This window comes from Vipera ursinii, assembly GCF_947247035.1.
Source record: "Vipera ursinii genome assembly, chromosome: 5".
Taxonomy (NCBI): domain Eukaryota; kingdom Metazoa; phylum Chordata; class Lepidosauria; order Squamata; family Viperidae; genus Vipera; species Vipera ursinii.
The window spans coordinates 278,358-302,787 of record NC_139518.1 but is presented as its reverse complement, the minus strand read 5'-3'; the positions used below and the strand labels follow the sequence as shown (position 1 = coordinate 302,787).

Below are 24,430 nucleotides of genomic sequence, written 5' to 3'. Positions count from 1 at the left end.
CCTGCTGCTAAACCAGGGGGAAGAGCGCCCCCGTGTGGGAGAGAGAGGGAAAGCCCCAGGACAGCCTGCCACCTGCTGAGAATCCCTGCAAGGACCAGGCAGTCCTCACCCCCCCCCACCCCACCCGGCGGGGAAGAGGGGCAGCCCTGGTGCCCACAGAGCCAGGCCCCCTTGGGGAGCCTAAAGCAGCCTTGTCGGATCAGAGGGAGTCCAGCATTGTCTTCTATGGAGACCAACCAGCTGCCTTTGAAAGGGTGGTCTTCAGCAGGAAACGGAGACCCCCCCCTTCCCCCCCCACCCTGCAAGTGGATCTGGAGGTAACATGGAGCCTTCAGAGCAAGACCCCTGCAGCATGAGAAGCAATGACAGGCTTAAGGTGCTGCTAAGGTCATCGTGGCTTCTACTACCGACTCGGTTACCACGATAGCCCCACCAGGCTGGAGCGGGAACCGGGTCAGGGCTTGAAAAAGGCCTCGTGGAGACCAGCAGCTCCAGGACTGAGAAAGGAAAAGACACCACTTGGGGAGTAGTTTCTGCTGGCAGGAACTCAAGTTTTTATTTATTTAAACAAACTTATATTTCAGAGGTGACTCCTGGCAGCTTACATCATTTATAAATCCAGTGCATAATAAAAAAAACCCATAAAAAATCCAACCCCCACCCCCATACCGGCAGAACCACACCATCCCGTCAGCCGGCCGATCGGCTCCGTCTCCATTCGTGATGATTCGGGGGACAAGGAAGCCCACGCGACCAGGAGACGCCACGGAGAAAGGTCCTTTATTTCGGAGGGCACCCCCTCCCCTCGGGAGCCTCTGCTTCCCTCCCGGCCTTCCGGCCTTCAGGCCTCCAGGTGCTTGGTGAGGCGGCGCAGCTTCTCCTTCTTGTTCCGGTTTCCGTGTCTCTTCCACGGCTTCCCGGCTCCGTCGGCCAAGCCAGGTCCGGAAGAGAGGTGGGCGGCCGTCTCCGCTGAGTAGCCCACTCTGGCCCGGTTGCCTCTGGTCAGGGCCCGGACATTCTCCTGGAAGACAGGCGAAGCCCTGAGGCCCCGTACAGGCAGAGGCCCAGCCCGATGCTGCACCAGAAGGGGCTGCTGGCCGGGTGGACACCGGACAGAGGGCAAACCCTCCCCTCCCCGTGAAGCAGCAGTGCGAGAGGCCTTCAGCAGGGCAGGAGGGGACCCCGGGCAGGCGAGGCTCATGAGGGCAGCTCCAGGAAAAAGCTCTCTGGGCACTTTGCCCACCCACCCTCTGCTCAGCCCCAGTAAAAACACGCAACCGCTTTAGAAGTCTGTCTGCTCCTGTTGGTGTTGAGACCTTGTGAATTTTATTGCGTTGCCGTGGCTGGGTTTAGGCTAGGCTGTGTTTGCACATGTTAACTTGGTTAGCGTTAACCCTGTTTAATTTAGGCTTTGTGCAATCTGCAAAGTTAGTTCCTCTGAAGTGAGCTTCTGGGTCAATGTGTTGGGGAAGCCAGACAAGGGTGTGTGTGTGTGTGTGTAGGGGGGGGTGTTTCCTGAGAATGAGGAAGGAGAGGTGGGACTGGGTGGGGGACGGAGGCACGTAGGAAAGGCAAATGCCAGTGCAGCAGGTTCATCTGGGTAATTCCAGCAACCCTCGCCCTCTTTTTAAATTCTGGAGACCGATTCTGTCTGAGGGGGCACCGGGCACATCAGTGCTCACTGAAAGCTGCTCTGTTCGCGGATGCCCCCCCCCCCACCGCAGCCTGGAGTGGCAAGACCAGGACCAGCGCCCCCCCCCGGCCTCACCTGGTGGAAGAAGGCCACGTCCACTGGGTTCTCCATCTGCTTTGCCCTGGGGCCCCTGCCGGACGGCGGCTGACCGTTGCACTGTGCTGCTGCTGCCCCTTTGCTGGGCCGAAGCCTCTCCAGCCCCGCCTGGAAGAGCTTGGCATCCACGCCTGGAGGCGGGTGGCAGTAGAGCAGCTTGCCCTGCGAGAAAGGCCAGGAGGAGAAGCGTTCAGAAGGAGCCGTCTGCCCCCCCCCCGGGGAGCAAGGCCGTGTCCCCACTCCCGGGTATCCCTTGCTTTCTGCCTGGGTTCACACATCGGCTTAGACCAGGGCAGTTTGGCTTGGGCTTGGGGTAACGTGGGAACCCAGAAAGGTGGTTTCCACAACAGCCCAGCCAGAGCCGAGGGCCATGCCTGTGTCCGTCCTGTGGGCTACACCAACAGTTTTTCTGGGCAGTTGCTGCATACATGCAGCTTCTTTCTCTGTTCTCGGAAATATCTTCCAATCTGGATCAGAAATAGCACCAGCCATAGCAGACATATAGTGCTGAACAGCCCTCACGGTCTAAGCGGTTTACGGAGTCAGCCTCTTGCCCCCAACAATCTGGGCCCTCATTTTACCGACCTCGGAAGGATGGAAGGCTGAGTCAACCTTGAGCTGGTCAGGATCAAACTGCCCAAACGCTGGCAGTCGGCAGCCAGCAGAATTAGCCTGCAGTACTGCATTCTAACCACTGCGCCACCACCGCCCTTATCCTGGAGTACCGTAAAAGAGGTTTCTCCTTCCTTAGAGGTATTCCTTACTGAGTAGTGGGGGGGGCCTCTGGGGGGGGGTTGGCTTTGCCTCCTGCCAGGCCGAAGAGGTGGTGCAGAGACCTCCCACTCAAGCAGAACTGCCAGCCCCCGTGTCAAAAGGAGGCACCCTGCACTTTTGAAGAGTTAGGGGCCAGCACCAGGGCTCAGGTGCCCCAAAACGCACCGTGACGTAGTCCTTCAGCACGAGACGGGCTGAGCGCGGCTGGTCTGGCTGTCCGTGATCCGTCATGAAGCCCCTCATGCCTGTGTGGAGGGGAGGGAGAAAGCGAGAGGCCGGGGGTCACACCTGCAGGACAAGCATCTTGGCCCCAGAGCCTTTGCTGGGGAGACAAGGGGGGGCAGCACAGAGCTCAGTCTATCCCAGGGTCTGGGCCCTAGCAAGGCTTTGTACCGGCATGGCAATTAGACGCTCCCCATTTCCCCTTCCAAGGAGACCTGGGTCGGAGGATCAGATGAACTGCTGAGGAGGAGGAGGAGGAGGAGGAGGAGGCAGAGGCTGCATCATTCCCCGTTTAAGAGGTTCCCAGAATCTGCCCCTGGGGAGTGACAATCCCCTTCCTCCCCTTTCTGTGTCCTCAGCCAGAAAGCTGTCTGTTCTCAGCCCAGGGGGTTTCCACTAAGTGGTTTTCTCTGACCTGAGTTCTACTTCACCGCCCCAAGCCTCACCTGTCCCGCCTCACCCCCCTCCAACCCCCCAGGTCACCCTCCAGACCAGCGGTCCAAGCTGCAGTCCCTGGCCTCGTCTCCCTGGAGCTTGTGGACTCAGCACATTCAGATCCCCCACACCCCCCCACACGCACGCTCTCAGGCCCACCCAAGGGGGTGTTTACTCACAGCCCAGGGCTGAGAGAAGCTCCTCTGAGGTTGGCGTCCGGTCAGGGTCCTCATCCTCACGTGGCCGAAGGATGCTGATCCCGTAGGTGGCCTCCAAGACTGGCCGAGGGATCCGTTGGCAGACGTGAGGGAGTGAAGGAACCACCTTTGGGGCAAAGGCCTCTTTCCCTCTTGAGAGACCCCCACCACCTCCCCTCCCCTCCTCACTCTAGGACAGCTGAGCTCCGTCTGGATGAGGCCAGCACCTTCCCCTCTGCCTCCCATCGGGGACTCTCCGGCAGGAAACCTTTACGCCCAGCACCAGTTCTCCGAGGGAAAGACCAGCCCCCCCCCATGTGAAGGCTATGAAGAACGTTGGCAGCGTCATTCACAAGCCCCTTCCCCGCCCAACGGGCTTCTCCCTTGCCTGCCCCCCCTCAGTACACCTCCCCTGCCATGCTGCCCCCCGAGAAAGGATATGAGGGTGACGGGGGGGACGTGGTCCCGCAGCTGATCGATGGGCAAGATGCCGCTGCAAACCATTTCGGCTTTGGTGGAGACGAAGGAGGGCATCACCAGCCCAGGGCAGTCGCAAAGGCAAAGGGAGGGCTCCACGAACAGCGTCTGCCAAGGCCCCTCCCCAGCTTAGAACAAGCCTCTCCCACAGGCCTTCCCACCCCGGGGCTCCTGGGGCAGCGGCAAGGGCCCCTCCCCAAAGAGGAGGACAAGGCAGCCAATGAGGAGCAAGAAGGGAAGCCGCAGACCAGGGCACACCTGTGCCGGGGCAGGTGCCAGGCCTCTCCCGGATGGAGATGGGGGGGGGCTGCTCACTGCCGTGGGGTGACCAAGCAGGAGGAGGCAGGAAGGGGTCTCCAGCCATCAGCCCAGAGAGCTCCTGGCAGTACCTGGAAGTGCTTAGTGCGTCCTGGCGTGGCAGAGACGGACACCTTCTTCTTCCCGAGGATGGCGTTGATGGTCGAGCTCTTCCCTACATTGGGGTAGCCCACCTGGGAAGGAAGGGGGGCGGGGAGGGAGGGAGGGGGGTCACTCCAACCAGCTCAGCCAGGTCGTCTTTGTGTCAGCTGTGACAAAGCAGACGGCGGCCTGCTTTCATTTCAGCTCAATCCGGGCTATTTTGGGGGAAGACCGAGGCTGCTCAGGTGGGCTTCCTCCAGTTGCAGAGCGAGGGCACCGAGTGGGTGTGTGTGTGTGTGTGTGTGTGTAAGCTACAGGAAAGCAGCCCCCCCCCAAAGGAAAACCTCACGGTGACCCAGAGGGGCGAAGGGTCCCTTTCAACGGGGGGAGGCCTGGAGTGGGGTTTCTGCCCCGAGCAGGAGCCTGGGCTGAAGACCCTCTTTGGGCTCTAAGGTTCCAGGGATTTATGGGTACAGAGCAGGAGTATTTTTTTTCAACAGGCTGTGAGGGAAGCTTAGGGGTGCAGAATGTTAAAAAAAACTGTGGAAGTGAAAAGGGTAGACGAGCCCGCAAGGCCCAGCAGCCCAGGCCCCTCTGGGCCTCCCGTCCTCAGTCCGGTCACCGTAACTTAGCCAAGAGGAAAAGTGCTCGGTCTCCCCCCTGCCCCCCCCGGGCAGAAGCCTTTTCCAGGCCCGTGACAGAGTCCAAACTTCCCCCCAGGACAGCCTTTGGCCGAGTCCATCTGGGACCAGGAAGGGGCCCCACCTGGTCTCTCCTGGCAGCAGCACTGGGGGAGGGGCTCCCTTGGAGGCCTTGCCCACCTCAGCCCCCCGCCCGGCCTGCTCTGTGCCCCCACCTGGAGGGAGGGAGGGAGGCTCGGACAGGCACCCCCCAGCCTGTCCCCAGCGCAACCATCAACTCACCAGGCCAACGGTGAGCTGCCCCTCTCTGACCTTCTTCCTCCCAGCGTGAACGGTTTCAAACATCTCCAGGAGCTCCTCTCTTTGTACCAGACGACTGCTGTTTCTGACGGGGGGGTCCCGGGGGGGTGCTGGTTGTGAGAGCTCAGCCCTGCTTCTCCCCAAGGGCACAACTGGGGTCTCTTGCTCCCCATCTTCAGAGCAAGTCAGCCAGGCCTCCTCCTCCTCCTCCTCCTCCTCCTCACAGTCCTCATACACGTCACCGTCTTCCTCCACGTCGCTATCCCGCTGGGTGCCAGGGGGGCTTTCTGCATCTCCATTGGTGCTCAGCTGCTCCCCTGGGCCGGCACCCTGGCCAGCCGGGCCTGCCACGTCCCTGGTTTCCAGCTCCTGAGCAGGAGGAGGGAGGACCCCTGTGAACAACAGCTGCAGAAGGCTGCGAGAGGCCCTCCTAGGACCAGCTTTCCCCCCAGACAGACTCGGTTGCCGCTCAATACGTTCCCTTGCGGGGGGGGGGGGGGTTGGGGGTTGGCTCGAAAGGCCTCAATCACCCAGGTGGCACAGCTGCCCGAGGACACAGGCTGCTTCCCCCAACAAGCCTGGGGGAGGGGGACCACACCGGTCAACTCAGGTCAGGCAAGGAGCTCGCAGGGCAGGAGGTTTAAGGCCAGCACCTGAAGGTAACCCTCTGATCTCTGGGAAGCCGAGCAGGGCTTCTTCGACCGGCTTCCTCCCAGCACACACACACACACACACACACACACACACACACACACACACACACACTGCTTACCTCAGGGTCGGCCCCCAGCCGGTTCCCCTCTGCCAAGGCCGACCAGAAGACCACGCGGACCCCTTCCTTCTCAAAGAAGCGGGCCCAGGCCGAGCGCTGCTCCTCCGCCAGCAGGTCGGCTTTGTTGAGCAGGACGAGGTTCTCCTTCTCCGGGCTGATTTCTTTAGCGTAGCATTCCTGCAAGATCCCAAGCGGCAGGAGAATGAAGGGCGGGGATCCCCTCCCTTTACAAGGGGCCGGGGAAGACAGCTGCCAGTTGCCCTTCACGAGGGGTGCCCTCTGGGACTGTTTTCCCGCAAATGTTTCACGACCCTAACTAGGTGACATGGTCAGTGCCAGACGTTACCTAGTTAGGGACATGAAACGTTTGCAAGAAAACAAGCCAGCTCAGAGGGCACCAAGGACCCCTCATTTCAACCCTGAGCGACAAATACTCTCCTTCGTTGGAGTTGCACTTGCGAGGAGGAGCAAGCGCCCGGGGCGAGAAGGTGAACGTGGGAATCCGGCCGAGAACATTCGGGCAGGCAGGAAACAAAGCAAATACTGGCCAGGCGTGCCCTCGACTGGCAGAAGAACCGGAGGGCGCCCTCCTGGGCCTGACTTATTCTTCAGGGAGGAGAGGCCAAGTAAAAACCCACTCGGCCAGGACAGCGACGTCCCCAAACTTCCTCAGAAACGTCCAGAGTTTTGGAGAGACCATCAAAAGCAGCTCATAGAATCGCCAGCCGAGTTCTCGCGGCCAGAAACCACCAAGTCAAAGGAAGCACAGGAGAGCCGGGAGCCATTCAACAACACAGCGGCGCAAGGGCAGATGCCACACAAAAAGGACACGGGCCTCGGAGGGCAACTAAGAGCCACACTGAGGGCTCTCCGTGGAGGGAAAGGATGGGACGGACCCACCGCTAGGATGGCAACAGCCGAGGGTGGCAGCGCTCATCTGCAGCTTCGTTTCCATTTATTCCTTAAAGGGGAACTGTGTTTGAGTCGACATAACAAGAACCCCAAAAAAGGACAAGAGAAAGGAATGCCAACCCAACATGGCTGCCCAGGGAACACACGCCGGTGATTTGGGCCAAGCTGAAAAGAAGCGCCCCAAAGCAGAGCCCGCGGCTCCCACCTGGACTCCGTTGAAAGGCTGGAAGATGATCGACCCTAGCAGGACGCCACGGGACACTCCTGAGGCTTGGGAGGGCCTTACAAGTCACACTCCCGAGCAGAGACCCACAAGCTGAGCCTCAATGGGAACAAATGGCGAGTGCCGCATCATCTGGGGGGGGGGGGAAATCCCCCGGATGGGAACATTCTGGGCCACAAAGGATCCGTGGAAAGATCTCGGTGCTTTGGAGGGGGGGGTCAGCACCCAACCGTGAACCAAGGGTGTGATGCAGACACAGCCACGAGAGAATGTGGCCGTGTTAGCGTCCCTCTCTAACCTGCACTGCTCGGATTGCACCCAGAAGCCAGTCCTAGGAAAGACATCCAAAATCAAGCAGAAATCAAGGACAAAATCAAGGGGGCCAAACTGACAGGAGGGAAGTTCAAAAGTCACTTTAGAAAGAATGACTTCACAGAAAGAGTCGTGGAAGCTGGGAACCAAGTTCCAGCGGAGCTAGTGGGTCTCATTGTCAGAAACGGAGTTTAAACATGCCTGGGAGAAACACACCTCTATCGTCCAACAAAAATTTAAAAATAATTTTAAAATGGTAAATAAATAACAGCAACAACAAAAGTCAGACTCAGTGGCCTACTCTCTTCTGCCGTCGCTTTTCTGTGTTTCTATGTTGTCCATCTGGGGCAGGTCCCAAGCAGAGCAGCCAAAACGGGCCCTGAAGGGAAAATTTATGGGGGGCAATGGGAGATGGGGGGGCTTGTTTGGTCTGGAGAAGGCTGCAGAGGCAAGAAAGCTGCCCTTAAATATTGGAAGGGCCATGATGGAGAAGACGGGGCAGAATGGTCCAGAGCTGTCCCAGAAGACAGAACAAGCATCCGTGGGTTTCAGCTACAAGGAAGTTGATTTTGGCTTTGGCTCAGGAAATGTTTTCTATTGGCAACAGCTGTTCAGCCACGGAAGAGAAACTTCGGGAGGTTTGAAAGGCCGTCTGCTGGGGATGCAACGGGGGGGGGGGGGGGGAGGTCCTGCACTGGGCAAAGTGTTGGGCCAGAATTCAGGGCTCTCTAACGTTGGCAACTTCACGACTTGTGGACTTCAACTCCCAGAATGCTGCCTGAGGTATTCTGGGAGTTGAAGGCCACAAGTTGTAAAACTGCCAAGGTTGGAGACTACGCCCGGACTAAGCTATCTCCAGAATCGGGTGGTTCTGTAGTCAGGGTCATGAAAGGATGAGTGGCCTTCAGCGGGAAGTATCAGCCACAAAAACATCCTTCTTCTTTCCGAGGGAGGAGCTGCCTCTGCTCAGTCACACGAAGTGATGCCAGCTTGTATTTATAAACTCTGTCACCCTGCGACATCAGACGGATGATGCACGGTCCTCCGAGGGGAACTCCTAAGCCGTTTGCTGAGAATTTTCTCCTTCAAGTGACAGGAGGTCGTCACCTATCCCATAGTAACCGACAGGAAAAATTTAGCGAAAGGTCTGGAATAGTGGAAAGATTGGAGGAATGGGTCTCTCTAGCACTGGATTTATTGACCAAATCTGCATGCAACCGAAAGTGTATCTTGGCCTTAATTCCAGCGCTAGATAGTCCAACTGACGCACACACACACACACACACACACCCGATGCCCAGGACTGCAGCTTGCAAGATCCCCCCTAAGTCTTAAGAGTATCCCTATGCCCTAACCCTCCAGATTGGATAATCCTCCATCCTCTTACGGAGTCCACGTTGGACCCTTTGCTTCTGGGCACTTTTCAAAGGACTGAGCTATGTTCCCTGGGCAGCCAAATTTCTTTTCTCCATTTTTTTTTTGCTACGTCCACTTAAACACAGTTCCCCTTTTAAGGAATAAATGGAAGTGAAGTTGGAGGTGAGCCCGGTCCCCCCCCCACCTGTCACTGTGCTAGCAGTGATTAGCAGGCTCTCTTGGTCAGAGGGGAAAGCCAGAAACACAGGAGGAAGACAAGCACAGCTCTGGCCACCAAGACGAGTGCCGGAGCTACAAAACCCGAGAGAGGAAAACGAAACTCAGAACGAGGGTGGCGGAGGATTTATTTACTTATCAAATCTGTAGGCCACCCGTCTGGGCGGAGGTGACTCTAAGGATAAAAAACGGTTTCCGCAGAGCTGCCCAAGAGAAAAGGATCTGCACACCAACTCTGCTCCATGGGGAAGTCCAAACACCAACAGGTAACAAAGAAAAGGCAGACCTGTTCAAGGCCTATTTTGATTCAGCCTTCACTAAAAGAAGAGGGAAAAAATGCCAGTGGGAGCTGGGCTGAAGGCTGGAGCTGAGAGAAGCGGAGGTCTGGGAACGCCTGCCTCAACCTCCAGGGGCCTGAGGAACTGACCGTCAAAGGAACGAGGCGAAGGATCGGACGGTCCTCTCTGGACTGGGAAAGCCTTTGGAACTGAAGGGGGGCAAAGAGCTGGAGAAAAGCAAAGCTGCCTCTCTGCTCGAAGGCAAGGAAGGAAAAGGCCGGGCGGCCTGACACGGATGTCCCCGAGAGACCAGATGACCAACGGAACTGGGGGAAGAAGCCCTGCAGTTGGAAGAGGCAGCTCCGCCTGGGAAGCCTTTCCCCAAGGGACCCTCCTCTCTCTCCAGTCCCTAGAAAACTAGGGGGGGGGTCCCTAGGAAAACGCTTTTCTTGCCCGCCTGCAGACCAGGCTGCTTCCTGTGTGACGATCACCTGAGCCGTGGGCCCTCCTCCCCCCACTCAAGGCCCTTCCTGCGCAGCATCACAGAGAAGGATCCGAAAGCACTTTGAAAAAATGTAATTGCCAGAAATCAGCCTGGGCCCCCCAAGGATTCTCTCTTTCCTTTTTGCTGGACTAATTCTCTTTCATTTTTTGGTTTGCTAATGTACTTAATAGACGGTTAAGGAGACTATAACTCAATACACCATCGTTAGAAAAGTAATGCTAAGAATAAGAGTTGGATAATGGAGGCACACAACCCATCACGATGCTAGATTTTCTTTCAGTGGACCTCTTAAGGCAAAGACTAGACAGGCTTTTACTTCTGCAGGAAGCCAGGACTTTGTCCCAATGGTCTAAACGGCCCCTCCGAGCTCGGTCATGCCGCGATTCATACTCTTCACTAACTACTAGCAGGTCCGTTACTAAACCATGCACCATCAGACCCAAATTGGGACTGCCCTTCATTGCACGCAGGGTCGATTAAGAAATCTAGCATTACTGAGGAAGTGCAAGTCACAGCAAATTTGGGCGTGCAGAGCTGGAACCGGAAGGGTCTGAAGGCAACACTGGACCCCATGACGATGAATTCACGTGCAGCAGGAAGCGCCACCGGCCTTCCCTCCTCACCGCTCTCGGATCTATCGCAATCCAGAGCCAGCCTGGTGCTATCAGGACACCCGGGGCGTTCTCGGCTGCTTTATCCTGCGGACAACCTCCAGAGATCAGAGGAAGGTGCCAGGGAGGCACCAGAGCTATGGAGACGCCAGAGATGAACGTTTCCAGTGCAAGAGGAAAGCCTAAACCTCAAATGATGCACGGTTTCCTGCCCGAGCAGGGGGTTGGACTATAGAAGAGGCTGAAAACCCCCAGGCTGTAGTAGCTACGCTTCTTGCACGAGATGCTGCTGGTTCAGCCATTTACCAATTCACCTGCTCCGTTGTGACAGATAAGAACTACTTTTCTGCCCATCTCAGGAGTCAGACCCCTCCTTAAAGCCCCCTGGTGATTTATCTAGGCTCTTGCTAAATGCCACTTGTTTACGGTAAACCATGAACCAATCCCTCCCGCCACTCCCCCCAAAAACAGAGGTTGGCATCTAAGCTTATCTGAGCAGTTGACTGGCAATCCTGCTGGCAGGCCTTTCGGTTAGTTCTCTGCAACACCCCATAATGTTCAGTTTCCCTCCCTGAGCGTGCCAATCTGCAGGGCTTGCTTGCAGTTTTCCAAAACTAGACCTTTGGGATCAGGAAGGGGTTTGTCATGGTCTGGATACGGCCCAGCGGTGGAAACAGGATGTTCTTGGATCCCTGGAACATTCCGTCCCTGCAAGACTGACTAGCTTCACCTGTCCCTGGTCCCAGTCCCCAGGGGAGCAATGGGTCACACCCCACAATTTTCAGTCAGAGGGACATTTTCCTAGATGGAAGCACCATGGTGGGCATGAACAGACACAGCCATTGGGGTGGCTGCCAGTTTGATGAGCGTGGACTGTCAGGAAGGCAGGATTTCTTGCTCCCAGCGCATCTCGTCCGTTTGTTCTGGTGACAAACTAGTTTTTCGTTACTCTGTCAAACCCAGAGGAAATAACGGGGGGGGGGGGGGCACGGGTTCAACGTGCACCCAGGCTCTATGGTGTGCTGCCTACTACACAGATGCTCCTTGCCTTGGTGAAAACTGGAGTGAGCTTGCCTAATGGACGCTAAAGGGGGAAAACAGAGGCTGCTGTGGGTGAAAAATCTCTGATGCGCAGCTAAGAAAGAAGCGCTTAGTCCCGGCTAGTCCCTTGGGGAGAAAAGGCCATCTGGCAAAGCAGCTCTGCAACCCTCCAGCTGAATAACTGAAGTTCAGCGTTCCTGTCTTCTCCATCTTCCCTTCCTTTGCTCATCCTTCTCCCTTGCGTCTGGCACCGACTGCAGACACGGGGCTCCTTCAGGAGGCCCAGCCCCGCAAAGGGAGCCCCTTCACACGCTGGGAAGCATCGGCCCTGCCTGCTCAGTCCCGCCACTCCCGGACAGAGGTCAGCGTCTCCGAGGGCTCCGTGAAAGAGTTGGAAGGGATCGGGAATCACCTTAGAGGTCATCTCGCCCACCCCCCCGTGGTCAGCGCAGGATCCATCAGACCACCTGAAGATCGCCAGCAAAGGAGATCCATCGCTCGATCACCTCCAACCCCCTGCCGCCGCCGCCCATCCCAGCCATCTGGAGTCACTTCAGCCTTCTCAGGATGCGGCTCAGAGGCTACTTCTGAATCCATCCCTTTTCTGGACCTGCTGAATTCACCGAGCCACAAGCTAGCGGGATGAGCTCAGCTGGGCCAGGCACAAAGCTGGGGAAAAATTAAGCCAGGCCTAAATGTCTCCATGAGGCCCTTGGCTGACTCAGAAAGGTTGCCATGGTAACACAGCCAGCTTGTGAGCGTGAATGGCCACGTTTTTTGCTCTGCCAGGAGCGCGTGGGAGGCAGCCTTCCTGAGGCCCAGGAAGGCAGGGACTCCGATAGGCCTGACCCAGCCCTGGCAGAGGTCAAAGGAAGCTTCCTGCTTCTGCCAAAACAGCCACACCTGCCCAGGTTCTCCCCCCACCCCCCAAGCCTTTCAAACCGTCTCAGAATCGCCGGTCTGAAGTCACATGGCAGGTTCCAAACTCACTACCCTCATTGTAAAACTCCCTGGTGGAGTTTTACAATATCCTGCCTGACTCAAAAGAGCCAGCAATTCCCTGAACTGCTGAAGTTCCCTGAAGTAAGAAAGAGGCTGAGACTCCGCAAAGAGTGCAGAGAAGAGCAACAAAGATGATCAGGGGACTGGAGGCTAAAACATACGAAGGACGGTTGCTGCAATTGGATATGTCCAGTTTCATAAAGAGAAGGACCAGGGGGGACATGACAGCAGTGCTCCAGTATCTCAGGGGCCGCCCCAAAGAAGAAGGGGGGCTGATCAACCTATTCTCCAAAGCACCTGAAGGCGGGACAAGAAGCAACGGATGGAAACTAGTCAAGGAGAGAAGCAACCAGGAACTAAGGAGGAATTTCCTGACAGTGAGAACAATTAACCAGTGGAACAACCTGCCTCCAGAAGTTGTGGGTGCTTCATCACTAGAGGCTTTCAAGAAGAGATGGGACAGCCCTTTGTCTGAAATGGTATAGGGTTTCCTGCCTGAGCAGGGGGTTGGACTAGATGACCTCCAAGGTCCCTTCCAACTAGTATTGCGACCTGTTGTGCATGTCAGATGCAATCTTTGGAAGAAGCCAAAACACCCCCTTGCTCTCTTTTCTACTCCCACCCTAATTTTGGCCAGGAGGCAGGATAGCTTGCCTGGCCTGGAACAGGGGTGACTTTGAGTGGGCTTCTAATGCAGAAAGTGGGGCTGCTGCCTTTGTGCAGGCACCTCAGTCGCTTTACCTACCAGATCTCGGCACCTGAACAGGAGGGGGTTCCTGGCATCCACAATCTGAACCACAACATCACTGCAAAAGAGAAGGCAAGGCAGGCTATTTCCCCAGCTGAAAGCACATCTCACTCTCACCGAGGACGGAGGGCTCAGGGCAGCCCTGGCCTATGGGATCCCAGTGGTGGGGCCCCAGGCAGCCCTAAGCTGCCACACACACAAAGCCTGCAGGGAGGCAAGGGCAGCCCCCCCCCCCCCCGCGTGCTTGTTCCCAAGGCTGCTTCTTCGTGGCAGGGGCTCCTCGCCGGGGCCACCATAATCAGGCATCCTGTCCACAAGGAGGCCCCTTTTCAGAGCGGTCACCGTCCCACCTGCTCCGACAGGCCGCCTGAGCCACCCAGCAGAGAGAGCAGGCCTCACCCCAGGAGCTGACTGGACCAGCACAATCCAAGAGCAGAGTTACCTTCTCTCAAGGACCCTCCAGAGCTGACGCCAGAAATCCAAATTTCGCTCAAATGGAGTCAGCAGGAGGTTCTCCTCTTCCTCCATCCTGTAAGAACGCAGGGGAAGAAAGAGTCCCGGGGATTTTAAGGAAGCACACGCAAGAGATGGCTTTCTAGTTAACAACCACTTTATTTAATAAACAATACCATGAGTTGAGGGCACAAATCCTGCAAAATAAAACACAGATCTGAAAGAGCAATTATGTGACGTCCATCGTCACAGACCCAATGAGATGGCTGGCCCTAAAGCGAAATTTCTTTTCCCGATTCTGGCTTCTGCCAGTTTCCCCTGGAGGTGCAACTAGGAGCCCCCCCCCCAGAGATTTTTTTTTGGGGGGGGGGTCTTTTCCTTTGCAGAAGCAATCTTCTTTGTTTGCTAACTTTGTCCTCAGGGCTGTTTCTACCACCTTATAAAAGCTTTGCTGTTATCTGAATGTTATGTAATGCTATGCTTTTCAGTCGATCTCACTTTAAGGCTGGGCCATGGCAAAACAAGCAGCAGCACAAGGACAATTTTTCTATTGCTTCATTTTGGATACTCTTGTTCAACGAGCGAACTTCCTCCTCCAGTCTTCGATGTTCATTATGTTGAAAACTTCTTGACATCAGTTGAAAAACCATCTCAAAGAAGCTGCCAACATGCCCTGTCAGTTTCTCTCTCTCTCCACAATGAGAGAAAAAGCCTCTCAAACTTATTCATGGGCTCTTAACTCGTGACTTGCCTCACTGTCTGGAAGTCTCCCATTTTTTACTTTTGTAAACTGCTGACAATTGTTGCCTGAAGACGTAACTTAAGAGGAAAAAAAGATCACGAAAAGCCATGGCTGCAAACCAGTATCTGTTAGAGCAGGGGTGTCAAACTGCTGGTCCGCGGGCTAGATGCATCAAAGCAAAACCGTGCCCACCCCATTGCCGGCAACGGCAAAAAAGTCGCGATACGTCACGACACGTCACATGACGTTGCAAGTTTGACACCCCTGCATTAGAGCAAAACACCAAGGGGCATCAGCTGCTACAGAGACATGAAAGCCAGCTGGGTGACCTCGACCCAGTCTTTCTCTCAACCCAGCCCCACTCGTAGCTGTTGTGGGGGAAATAGGAGGAGGAAGAAGCATTAACTGCCTTGGGATGGCCAAATACATATTTAAAAATTGACTGGATAGGATTTTGAGACTTTTTCTGACCTCACATTAAATCTGGCTAGAGATTAAGGATGACCTCAGCCTTTATGATTGGGGCCTGCTACAGCAGTCATGAGGACACTTGTTGAAACAAAGCATTTGCCCACTGAGAACGTTATCTGAGCATAATTTCTGATGCTGATTATATTTTTCTTTTCTGTAATGCTTGGGGACAGAGGACCTGCGGCCCTTTTGCCCAGGTAGAAGTCAGCCTTGGTTTTAAGAGAGTCCCTTCCAAAAGGATTGGATAACGAAGAACTTCAACTGCCTCCATTTCTGTCTCTCCAACAGATATGAGAGAACCTTCCCAACCAAAATAAATTAACAGAACACTTCATCTATTTTTCATTAAACAGACCACTTCCCAGGAGAATTTCAGTAATGGGTGGGTTCTTCTTTCACATTTTCATCACCAAGCTCAAACTGTTCCCGCAGTGCTAAGAGACTGACAGACCAGGGATCCATGAGTGCTGGGCATCCCTCCACCCTTCAGGACTGCGTCATCTTTGAGGGAGAATAGCCACGGAGGGCCAATCCAGGCTGCAAAAGTTGACACGAGAACAGCCCCAAGTGCAAGATGAGTCTCGTTTGCTCCACCCCCTCTCCCACTCTCCTCCACAGACAGAACGTCCCCGCTTAGGCTGGTCGGGGGCTCTCTGCTGACTCCAGGGGACTCACCACGCAAGCTGCCTCCTCCACCTCAGGAAGCTGTCTCTTTCAGCCTGCTCCAATGCCGCCGGGCTTGTTTGTTCGTCCCATGGTGGCCTGGAAAAACCAAACACAAAATTAAAAAAGAGGGTCGTTAGCCTGCTGAACGCACCACAAAAAACACTTCCTTCAGTGCACAAAATGATCCTGGGAGAGAGACTGTTTTGGTAACAGAAACCAAAAGGCACTTGGCAGAGCAGCGTTTCCCAACCTTTCTGGGTTGGCAGCCTGGTGCTGGGGGGGGGAGCGGGGGAAGAGGGGATGGTTTTGTGCAAGGGGCAGGGGTGCACATGTGCACAGCTTCATTTGTGTGAGCTGCTTGCATGAGTTGTGTGCACTTGCACACTGGCCACTGCTCATGCAGCCCCGTTGAGAATAGGCCACAGCCCTGTGGTTGTGTGGGGACCCCTGTGCTAGAGGAAGGCTGAAGTCCGCCCCAAACAGAAGAGAGAGCTGGACAGGCTGGGAAGTGACTTTCTGGTTGGTGGGCCTTTCAGGCAGTTCTTCCTGCCCCTCAGGGAAGATGGGGACCAACTTTTTGCAGGCAGCTCCTGTGCCGGAGAATGAATAGTTGAACAGGGAGGAAAAGAGAAACTGAACTCAAACATTTTGTATCTATCCAAAATTCATGGGAGGATAGATTTCACAGGACATGCGAAAGAGCTGGAAAGCAAAACAAGTGGTGGAAATTAAGCTTGAAGAGAGCTATCTATGAGTTGCCTACAGGAGATGCAGAATCATACAGTCTTAGAATTGGAAGGGACCCTGGAGGTCTTCTAGCCCGACCACTAGCCCTGCATAAAGTCCTTCCTTGGTGGCCTAGAAAAAAGGCAGGGCAAGTATAAGAACACGTCCAACCTTGTTTTCCCCAAGGGCAAAGATCTCACCAAAAGGATTCCCTTCGTATCATTAATGCTATCATTAATGCTACAGCTAATAGGTTTTCACCAAAGCAACAATCCATGTTAACACACGTTCCCTACATCAGCTCAAGAACACAAAACATCGCAAACTGTCGAGTTCTTAAAAATATTTCTCCAGAGAAAATTATTTTTCAAAAACTCAGAAGAGGCAGGAGAAAGACGTCTTGCCTGTCATTATTTGTAACCAGAGGGGGAACAGTGCACAGGCATGCGGGATTTCAAGGCTTGCAGAGACAGTTCACAGGCCCTCATTCCCACAACTGTTGCAGTAGAAATATAGTATACTTTGCTCAAAATATTCTTCACGATGAAGCAAAGCTCACAAAGACCTTGATAAGGTTAAAACAAACAAAACGAGGCACTTTTTGACAGAGTCGCCTATAATTTTAGCGAGCTCACATTGAGCTGAGCGATAAAGATGCTATTATCACCGTAGGGCGTTGGATCCAATTTGCAATCACAGCGCTGGAAAGAGGAAAGAGGCTTCAGGGGGAAGAGAGGAGCGGAGGGGGAAGGGAAGCCGGCAGGACGAGGCCCGGCAGGGAGGAGCGGGGACTCCCGCATCTGGACCGGAGGGAGGGGACGGGACCGAGGCCAGGATCCGGCAGGGCCCGGCAGCAGCTTCAGCCGCCCCCCCCCCGGCCTTCCCCGGCCAGCCCACCCACCCCCGTCCGGGAGCGGCGCAGCCAGACGCACCTTCGGGGGACGCGCAGCACCCGCCGCTCCTGCTCCTCCCGCGGGCGGCCGGCCTCCTCCGCAGCCCCGCCGGGGGGCACCAGGCGCACGTCCAGCTTCTCTGCGGGCGGGAAGCGGCGGCGTCGTCGTCAGCCGGGCACCGGCGCCCCCCCCCGCCGACCCCCTCCCCTCCCCGGCCCTCACCTGCCGCGAAGGCGGCGCCCGCCAGCTCCGCCGCCGCCAGGAAGGCCTCCAGCGGGCTCTGCTCCGTCACCGACTGCGGCGGGGGGGCCCTTCCCTGCCCGCTCAGCTCGCTCGTGTGGCGCTGCGGGGGGGGGAGGGAGGGAGACGCGCCGTTAACCGGGGCCCCGGAGCGCCCCGCCCCCGCCCCGCCCCCGCCACGCCCCGCCCGGGGAGGGGAGGGAGGGAGGGAGGGGGAGGCTCACCCATCCGGCCCCCCCCGCGCGGACCCCGCGGCGGAGCGAGCGCCCCAGCGCCCCGGCCTGCTTCTTGCCCATCGCCCGCCCGCCGCTTCCGGGCACGTGGCGAGGCGCAGCCAATGAGCGGGCGCGGCCGGGAGCGCCGCCAGGAAGGCTCCGGGAGGAAACCGCGCTCCTCGCATCTGCGGTTCCGGCGGCCGCGGCCTCACGGGGGCGCTGCAGGGCCGCCGCTCCTGCCCCTCGGTGGAGGACGAGCGGGACTAGGAACCTGAGCCTGAAGCAGCGGGGGAGCGGAGAGCCCACGGAGTGGGACACGCGCGATGCCTTCGGGCGCCTCTCCTGCGCTCGCAGCGGCCGAGGGGCCAGGCTGGCCCCACTCGGGTCCCTTCGCCGAAAACGCCCCCCGCGGGCCGACTAGATGCCCTTCCCTTCCGGCTCTGTTACTCCAGCACCTGGCCCTCCGCAGGGGGGGGCGAAGTGCCCGTCCCAACTCGGGCAGCGGCGAGGAGGGGATGCTCCGCCCGGCCCTGCACCAATGGCGGGGAGGGGGGGATGGCGTGGACGGCGGAGAGCTGCCTGTTGCCGGCGTAAGGCTCCCGGCACGCTCCGCCCGAGCGCCGAGAGGCCCGGAGTCCGACGGAGCCCCCGCCGTGGGGATGAGGCCAGGGAGCGCGAGGGGAAGAGGGTCCGCCGGAGGGAAGGAGAGTTGTGGGCTAGTTTCTCGGGGGGGGGAGGGAGGCTTTTAAGATGAGAATGACAACTTGGGTGAAAAGCCGCTCTAGCCTGCCTTCTTAAGGTACTTCTGGGCTCAGGGCGAAGCCTCCGAGCTGAGCCGCCCAAGCAGCACGTTTTGGCCTCCTCCGTTGCGAGGGCTGGGTTGGGGCAGCACCAACAGCAGCTGAGGAAAGAGCACCAGCGCCCTCTTTCTGCTTACTGGGACCAGCCTGAGACCCCCCACCCCCAAGGCTCAGATCCTGCCGGCTGAAGAATCTTTTCACTGGCCTGCAACTAACCCCACCCCGACCTCCATTTTCTCTCGCAAGGGGTAGCAATGGTGTGTTTGTGTAGCACTGCTTCTCCTCCTCCTTGCCCTCCCCCCAATAGCAGACTCCACCCAGCAGAAATGGAGAAATGATCTACTCTGATTTATTTCTTAGATTTGATTCCCACCTTCTGTTTGGCAACTCATGCTTCCTCTTCCTGCTTTCCCCCACGACAGCCCTATGAGGTAGGGCAGACAGCATGTCTTGCTTAGCGCAGGGCTTTTCAACCAGTGGTACGGGTACCACCTGTGGTACGTTTAAACCTGGCAGGTGGTACGCGACCATCCTAGAAAAGTGGTAGCGGGGGAGGGGAATGAGCTGAACCGGTGGCAGCACCGCGCGAGCCTAAGCGAGAGATGGCTGAAGCTAGGCAACTGGTGGTATTTGGATGTTGCCATATCCTACAAGTGGTACAATGGGTGAAAAGGGTGAAAAGCCCTGGCTTAGGGGGCTGATTAGACAATAGAATAGAATAATAACTTTATTGTCACTTGGAATGTATGCTAATCGGCATACCTTAAAATGAAATGTTGTTGCACACAGAGCTCTCAAAGGGTCACCACCTCCAATATACTTTACATAAATAAATAAACACAGAATTATGCATATACCTACATATATTATAAGACACAGAGAAACAACACAGTCTAGTTCGGGTTATGTACACGTGTGCATGGCGAGAAAAACGAATCTTGCGAGTTTACCAGATGGATGGCAGAGGGTTGGAGGCCAAAACATAGGACAGTTGCATGAAATTGGGTGTGCCTAGTCTAGTGAAAAGGAAGATGGAAGGGACAGGATAACAGGGTTCCAATATTTGAGGGGCTTCCCCAAAGAAGAGGGGATCAACCTATTTTCCAAAACAAAGGACAAGAAGCAATGGGGGAAAGATCATTAAAGAGAGAAGCAACCTAGAATTGAGGAGACATAAGAACGACTAATCAGTGAAACGGAAGTTGCCTCCAGAAGTTGGTGCTCCAAGAAGAGACTGGACAGCCACCTGCCTGAAATGGTCTAGGTGGGTCTCCTGCTTGAGCAGGGGGATAGACTAGAAGACCTCCAATGTCCCTTCCAGCTCTGTTATTCTGAGTTCCACAACTATGGGGAACTTGGGTCTGCCCAGGGCCAGTGCAACACCTTACCTACGGTCCATGGGATAGTCCATGGCTAGCCAGCTTGAAAATGGGCTTGAAACTCAACATCAACGAAACCAGGATCATGGCATCCGGCCCTCTCAATTCCTGGCAAATAGATGGGGAAGAAATGGAGGTAGTGACAGATTTTATTTTCCTGGGCTCCAAGATCACCGCAGATGGGGACTGTAGCCAAGAAATTAAAAGACGCCTGCTCCTCGGGAGGAAAGCCATGGCAAATCTAGACAGCACACTAAAAAGCAGAGACATCACCCTGTCAACAAAAGTGTGTATAGTCAAGGCTGTGGTCTTCCCAGTTGCAATGTATGGCAGTGAAAGTTGGACCATAAGAAAGGCTGAGCGCCAAAGAATGGAGGCCTTTGAACTCTGGTCCTGGAGAAGACTCCTGTGAGTCCCTTGGACTGCAAGGCGATCAAACCGGTCAGTCCTAGAGGAGATCCACCCTGACTGCTCTTTAGAAGGGCAGATCCTGAAGCTAAAACTCAAATCCTTTGGCCACCTAATGAGAAGGAAGGACTCACTGGAGAAGAGCCTCATGCTGGGAAAGATTGAGGGCAATAGAAGAACGGGACGACAGAGAATGAGGTGGCTGGATGGAGTCCCTGAAGCAGGAGGCGTGAGCCTAAATGGACTCCAGAAGATGGCAGAGGACAGAAAGGCCTGGAGGAACGTTGTCCATAGGGTCATGATGGGTCAGATATGACTTTGCAACTAACAACAACAAGCCAGGTTAAGGTTTATTAAAGGTTTATTAATTTTATATGCTGCCCTTCTCCCAGCATCTTTGGGAAAAGCCCCCAATGCCACCGTACTTCCTGCTCAGAAGAGTCAGCTGGAACAGGTTCATACAACTTTAGGATGAAATTGGTCATCCTGTTTGTCTCTTCACTGAGACCCCAAAGCTGAGTGAACAGGTGAACCTGAGGAAGTCACAGGCTCACATTAAAATCTGGTTTGCCAGTTCTTCCATTCATTGTGGTTTGGTGCTGTAGCAAACCCAGCTTTGTCCATTAGTCAATCAATATATCGGTCAATTCAGTAACCACATTAAATGCACAGTCATATACTTTCTGAGATGGTCAGTCAGTTTACCTCTGAAAATCTTATCCCTTTAAACCTAGAAGTGTAAGATTCTCCTTAACTCCAGCCAGAGAAGCAAAACAGATCTCAAAAGGAGGGACAAAAAAGGCCTTTTCGGAAACAACTTAATCTTGAATCGGCCCAAACCCTGAAAGCATCAGAAGCGCTTGTCCTGGCATCGACAGCTGCCCCTCCTGCTGCGTATCACCTGGCCTGACAGGCTGAGCAGGGCTGGATGAGGCCGGAGGCGCTGCGGGTCAGGAAGCGGCCCGAGGAGAACGTCTTGGGGGGGGGGCGCCGGTGGGAGGGCTGGGACCCAGAGCCAGCAGACGCGGAGGCGACCCGAGTGCGGCTCCGCGGCTGGGCGCCCGCTCGCAGCCCCTCCGGAAGGTCTCCCAAGGCGAGATGGCGCTCCGCTTCGTCCCGGGGGGAAGGGGGGGCGAGGCCAGGCTCCCTCGCCCGCCATTCCCGGGCTGGTGGCGCGGGGACTCCGACCGGCCCCGGGGGCAGCGGGAGAGGGGAGGGCGGAGGGCCGCGACTGAGCCCCCCGACCCAACGCCCACAGCCTCGGCCCCTCCCGCGCCGGCTGCTTCGGCCCTCCCCTTCGGCTCGCTGCCGGCATCGCGGGCGCCGCCTCCCGGCGCAGCGGCCTCCCTCGCCCGGCCTATATGTAGCGGCGCGGCCAGCCAGCGCCAGCAGAGGCGCGGCAGCGGCGGCGGCGGCGGCGGCGCGATCCTAGGCCAGCATGTAACGCGCGCGCGGCGGCGGCGATGGCGACGGAGTGGCGGCGGGCGCGCGCGCGGCGGCGGCAGGCGGCGGGGCCCAGGCCGGCGGTCCCTCGGGATGCGCGGGCGGCCGGGGCGACGACGGGCGCCTCCAGCTGAGGACCGGGAGCAGCAGCCGCAGCGCCCCGGACTGGCTGCGCCGGCGGGCGGCGGCGGCGGCGGCGCCGCGATGCTGCCCTGGAAGAGGCACAAATTCGAGCTGCTGGCCGCGGACGAGGGGCGCCAGGCACAGTCGCAGCGGCCGGCGCAGCCGGGCCGGCGGCGAGAGCGGCCGCCGCCGCAGCAGCAGCAGCAGCCGGCGGGCCCGCGCGACGCCTCCCCTCCGCCGTCGGGGAAGGCCAAGGACTACTGCCAGGCGGGCGCCGGGAGCCTGCCCTGCTCCGCCGCCCTGGGCTCGCTGGCCCGCGCCTGCCCGGCCGAGAGCGCCCTCTCCAGGATGGGCAGCCTGTTCCGTTCCAAGCGCAAGAAGTTCCGCGTGAGCAGCGAGGCGCCCACCTACACGGCGCTCTACCTGGGCAACGCCACCACGCTGCAGGCCAAGGGCGACGGCTGCACCGACGCGGCGGTGGCCAAGATCTGGGCCAAGAGCGAGGCCGGCCGCCACGGCACCAAGATGAAGCTGACCATCGGGCCGCAGGGCATCCGCCTGGCGCCCGCGGTGCCGGCCGAGGCCGCCTCCCGCCCGGGCCACCTCTACCTGCTGCACCGCGTCACCTACTGCGTGGCGGACCCGCGCCTCCCGCGCCTCTTCGCCTGGATCTACCGCCACGAGGTGAAGCACAAGGCGGTGCTGCTCCGTTGCCACGCCGTGCTGGTCTCCAAGGCGGAGAAGGCCCGCGCCATGGCGCTGCTGCTGTACCAGACGTCGGCGGAGGCGCTGGCCGAGTTCCGCCGCCTCAAGAAGCGCGCCGACGCGCGGCACCAGCAGCTGCAGCAGGTGGGCCCCGGGGCCGACGGCGCCATCCCGCTGGTGCCGCTCCGCAAGCTGCTCCTGCACGGGCCGGGCGGCTGCTACAAGCCGCCGGTCGAGCGAAGCCGCAGCGCGCCCAAACTGGGCTCCATCACCGAGGACTCGCTGGGCGAGGAACTGGAGGAGCGCGCCGCCGGGCCGGGCTGCGCCAACGGCGGCCGGGACGAGGACTGCGACGGCGGCGACGACGACGAGGAGCTGCTGGCCCCGCTGGAGGAGGACGGGGACGCGGACGGGGAGGGCGCGGCGCCCGCGGCGGCGTCCAGCCTGGGGCAGCTCATCTGCGGACTGGGCGAGCTGGCCATCGGCAACGACGTGGCGCTTCTCCGCGCCGACCTGCGCGTCACCCGCCTGCTCTCCGGGGAGAGCACCGGCAGCGAGTCCTCCATCGAGAGCAACGGACACGAGGGCTCCTCACCCCCGCCGCCCTTGCGATCCTGCCACAGCCCGGAGCCCGACTGCGGCTGACCAGCCCCGCTTCCTCCCGCTGCTCTGCGGGGCCCCCAGACGGCGCCAGGAAAGAGGGCGGCCCGGCGGAGAAGGGCCCGGGATGTGCGCCGGAGGCCCATCTGCCTGCCGCCCCTCCCCCCACCCGAGCTACGGCCAAATGTCGGACGGGGTGGGGGAGGGGCGCATTTGTTTACAGCCGTGGAATTTGGCGTCTGAAAGGGCGGGGCTCCCTCGTGGCTCCCGCTCTGCGGAAGCTTCTCCCGGAAAGCTGAGAAGGGGGCTTTTCTTCCCAGCCCCTTCCCCGCCCCCCCTTCTCCGGATCTTTTGCTGTGCAAAAAGAAACTGGACCGCGTGGATCTTCACTTGAGCCCGAGGAGTCGCTGCTCCCTTTGTGGGGGGGGGGGGTTCCCTGGATTTCGGCTGTCTTGGTTTGTCTTGCACACAATAAAAGAAGGCAGCAGATGAGCGGTGCCGCTGTGCTTCCCGGGCAGGCAGAGTCCTGCTCTGGCCCCTCCCACAGTCCAGCTGGCTTTGGGGGGGGGCCGGTTCTGGTGGGGCCTTGGATTGGGAAGGGGCTGGCGCTGCCTGTTCAGCCTGATTCCTGCAGCCGTTTTGTTTTTGAATCAAAGAATAAGAGGATGGCAGGACTGGATCCTGCCACCTTTTCTGGGCAAGGAGGCAGCTGGTGACATTACCCCTCCCCCTCCCTGCCTTCGTTTGATGGGGCAGCCCGCACCCAGCCCTGGCACCTCCCTGCTGGTGGAAGTGTGGGGAGAAGGTTCCTCAGCCCTCCTTGCCGTAGGTGGGCTTGCTGGAGGCTCCCCCCTGTCTGTCACCTCACAGCCTCCCCCTTCCTGCTCCTTCCTGGGCTGCCTCAGCCTCTCCCAGTCCTGCTGCATCTCACCTGCAGGCCAGGGAGCCCCACCTGTATTGCTCTGGGGCCAGTTTCATTCCAAGACCTGGTTTGGGCGACCTCGGCTTCTCGGTGGCTTCTCAGTCAAGCTTCTGTCTGGCCCAAATCACTGGAGCCCCAGGAGCCGTTGTCTAGAAGGAGCCATTCCCAGGGGGCCGTGAAGGGGCCTTGGGTGCTGCTCTGAGGAACGTGGCTGCTGGGCTGGGCCTTCTTGGATGTTGCCCCTCCCCGAGGCCCACGGCCAGACGGGTGGCCTGCTGCCGGTGTGTGCTGGACTGAGCAGCATGGGAGCGGAGAGCTCCATTCTCTGGGACGCCTGTCTGGCTGTCCTTTGAGCTATAATTGATTCAGGCTCCTGGTCGGCTTGGTTTCGGTCTTCCTTGAAGCGGTTGGGT

The 24,430-nt window shown here is 57.9% G+C and overlaps 2 protein-coding genes across 3 annotated transcripts; one reads left to right on the top strand and one right to left on the bottom strand.

The window, feature by feature from the left end:
- Positions 1-527: 527 nt before the first annotated feature.
- LSG1 (large 60S subunit nuclear export GTPase 1) lies at positions 528-17,766 on the bottom strand. 2 transcript variants are annotated; one of them, XM_083363958.1, is made up of 14 exons: positions 17,647-17,766; positions 17,405-17,525; positions 17,222-17,321; positions 15,573-15,659; positions 13,674-13,760; positions 13,229-13,289; positions 6,007-6,183; positions 5,217-5,603; positions 4,284-4,385; positions 3,860-4,002; positions 3,400-3,524; positions 2,729-2,808; positions 1,769-1,951; positions 528-1,021 (listed from the first exon to the last, which is right to left on the bottom strand). In XM_083363958.1, exons 1-14 carry the CDS (start codon positions 17,716-17,718, stop codon positions 842-844), a joined length of 1,905 nt encoding a protein of 634 aa, XP_083220084.1. In that variant the 5' UTR covers positions 17,719-17,766; the 3' UTR covers positions 528-841. The 2 variants fall into 2 exon arrangements, with proteins under 2 accessions (XP_083220084.1, XP_083220085.1); XM_083363959.1 differs by lacking the exon at positions 17,222-17,321.
- Positions 17,767-21,720: 3,954 nt separating this feature from the next.
- FAM43A (family with sequence similarity 43 member A) lies at positions 21,721-23,669 on the top strand. Its single transcript, XM_083363987.1, has one exon. It carries the CDS (start codon positions 21,761-21,763, stop codon positions 23,138-23,140), a length of 1,380 nt encoding a protein of 459 aa, XP_083220113.1. The 5' UTR covers positions 21,721-21,760; the 3' UTR covers positions 23,141-23,669.
- Positions 23,670-24,430: the final 761 nt, after the last annotated feature.

Coding starts and splice junctions, on each gene's coding strand:
- LSG1 (XM_083363958.1), bottom strand. CDS start 17,718: ATGGGCAAGAAGCAGGCCGGGGCGCTGGGGCGCTCGCTCCGCCGCGGG. Junction 17,526..17,646: donor GCGCGGGGGGGGCCGGATGG/GTGAGCCTCCCC, acceptor CCCCCCCCGCAG/CGCCACACGAGCGAGCTGAG. Junction 5,604..6,006: donor GGCTGGGGGCCGACCCTGAG/GTAAGCAGTGTG, acceptor CCTCCTGCTCAG/GAGCTGGAAACCAGGGACGT.
- FAM43A (XM_083363987.1), top strand. CDS start 21,761: ATGCGCGGGCGGCCGGGGCGACGACGGGCGCCTCCAGCTGAGGACCGG.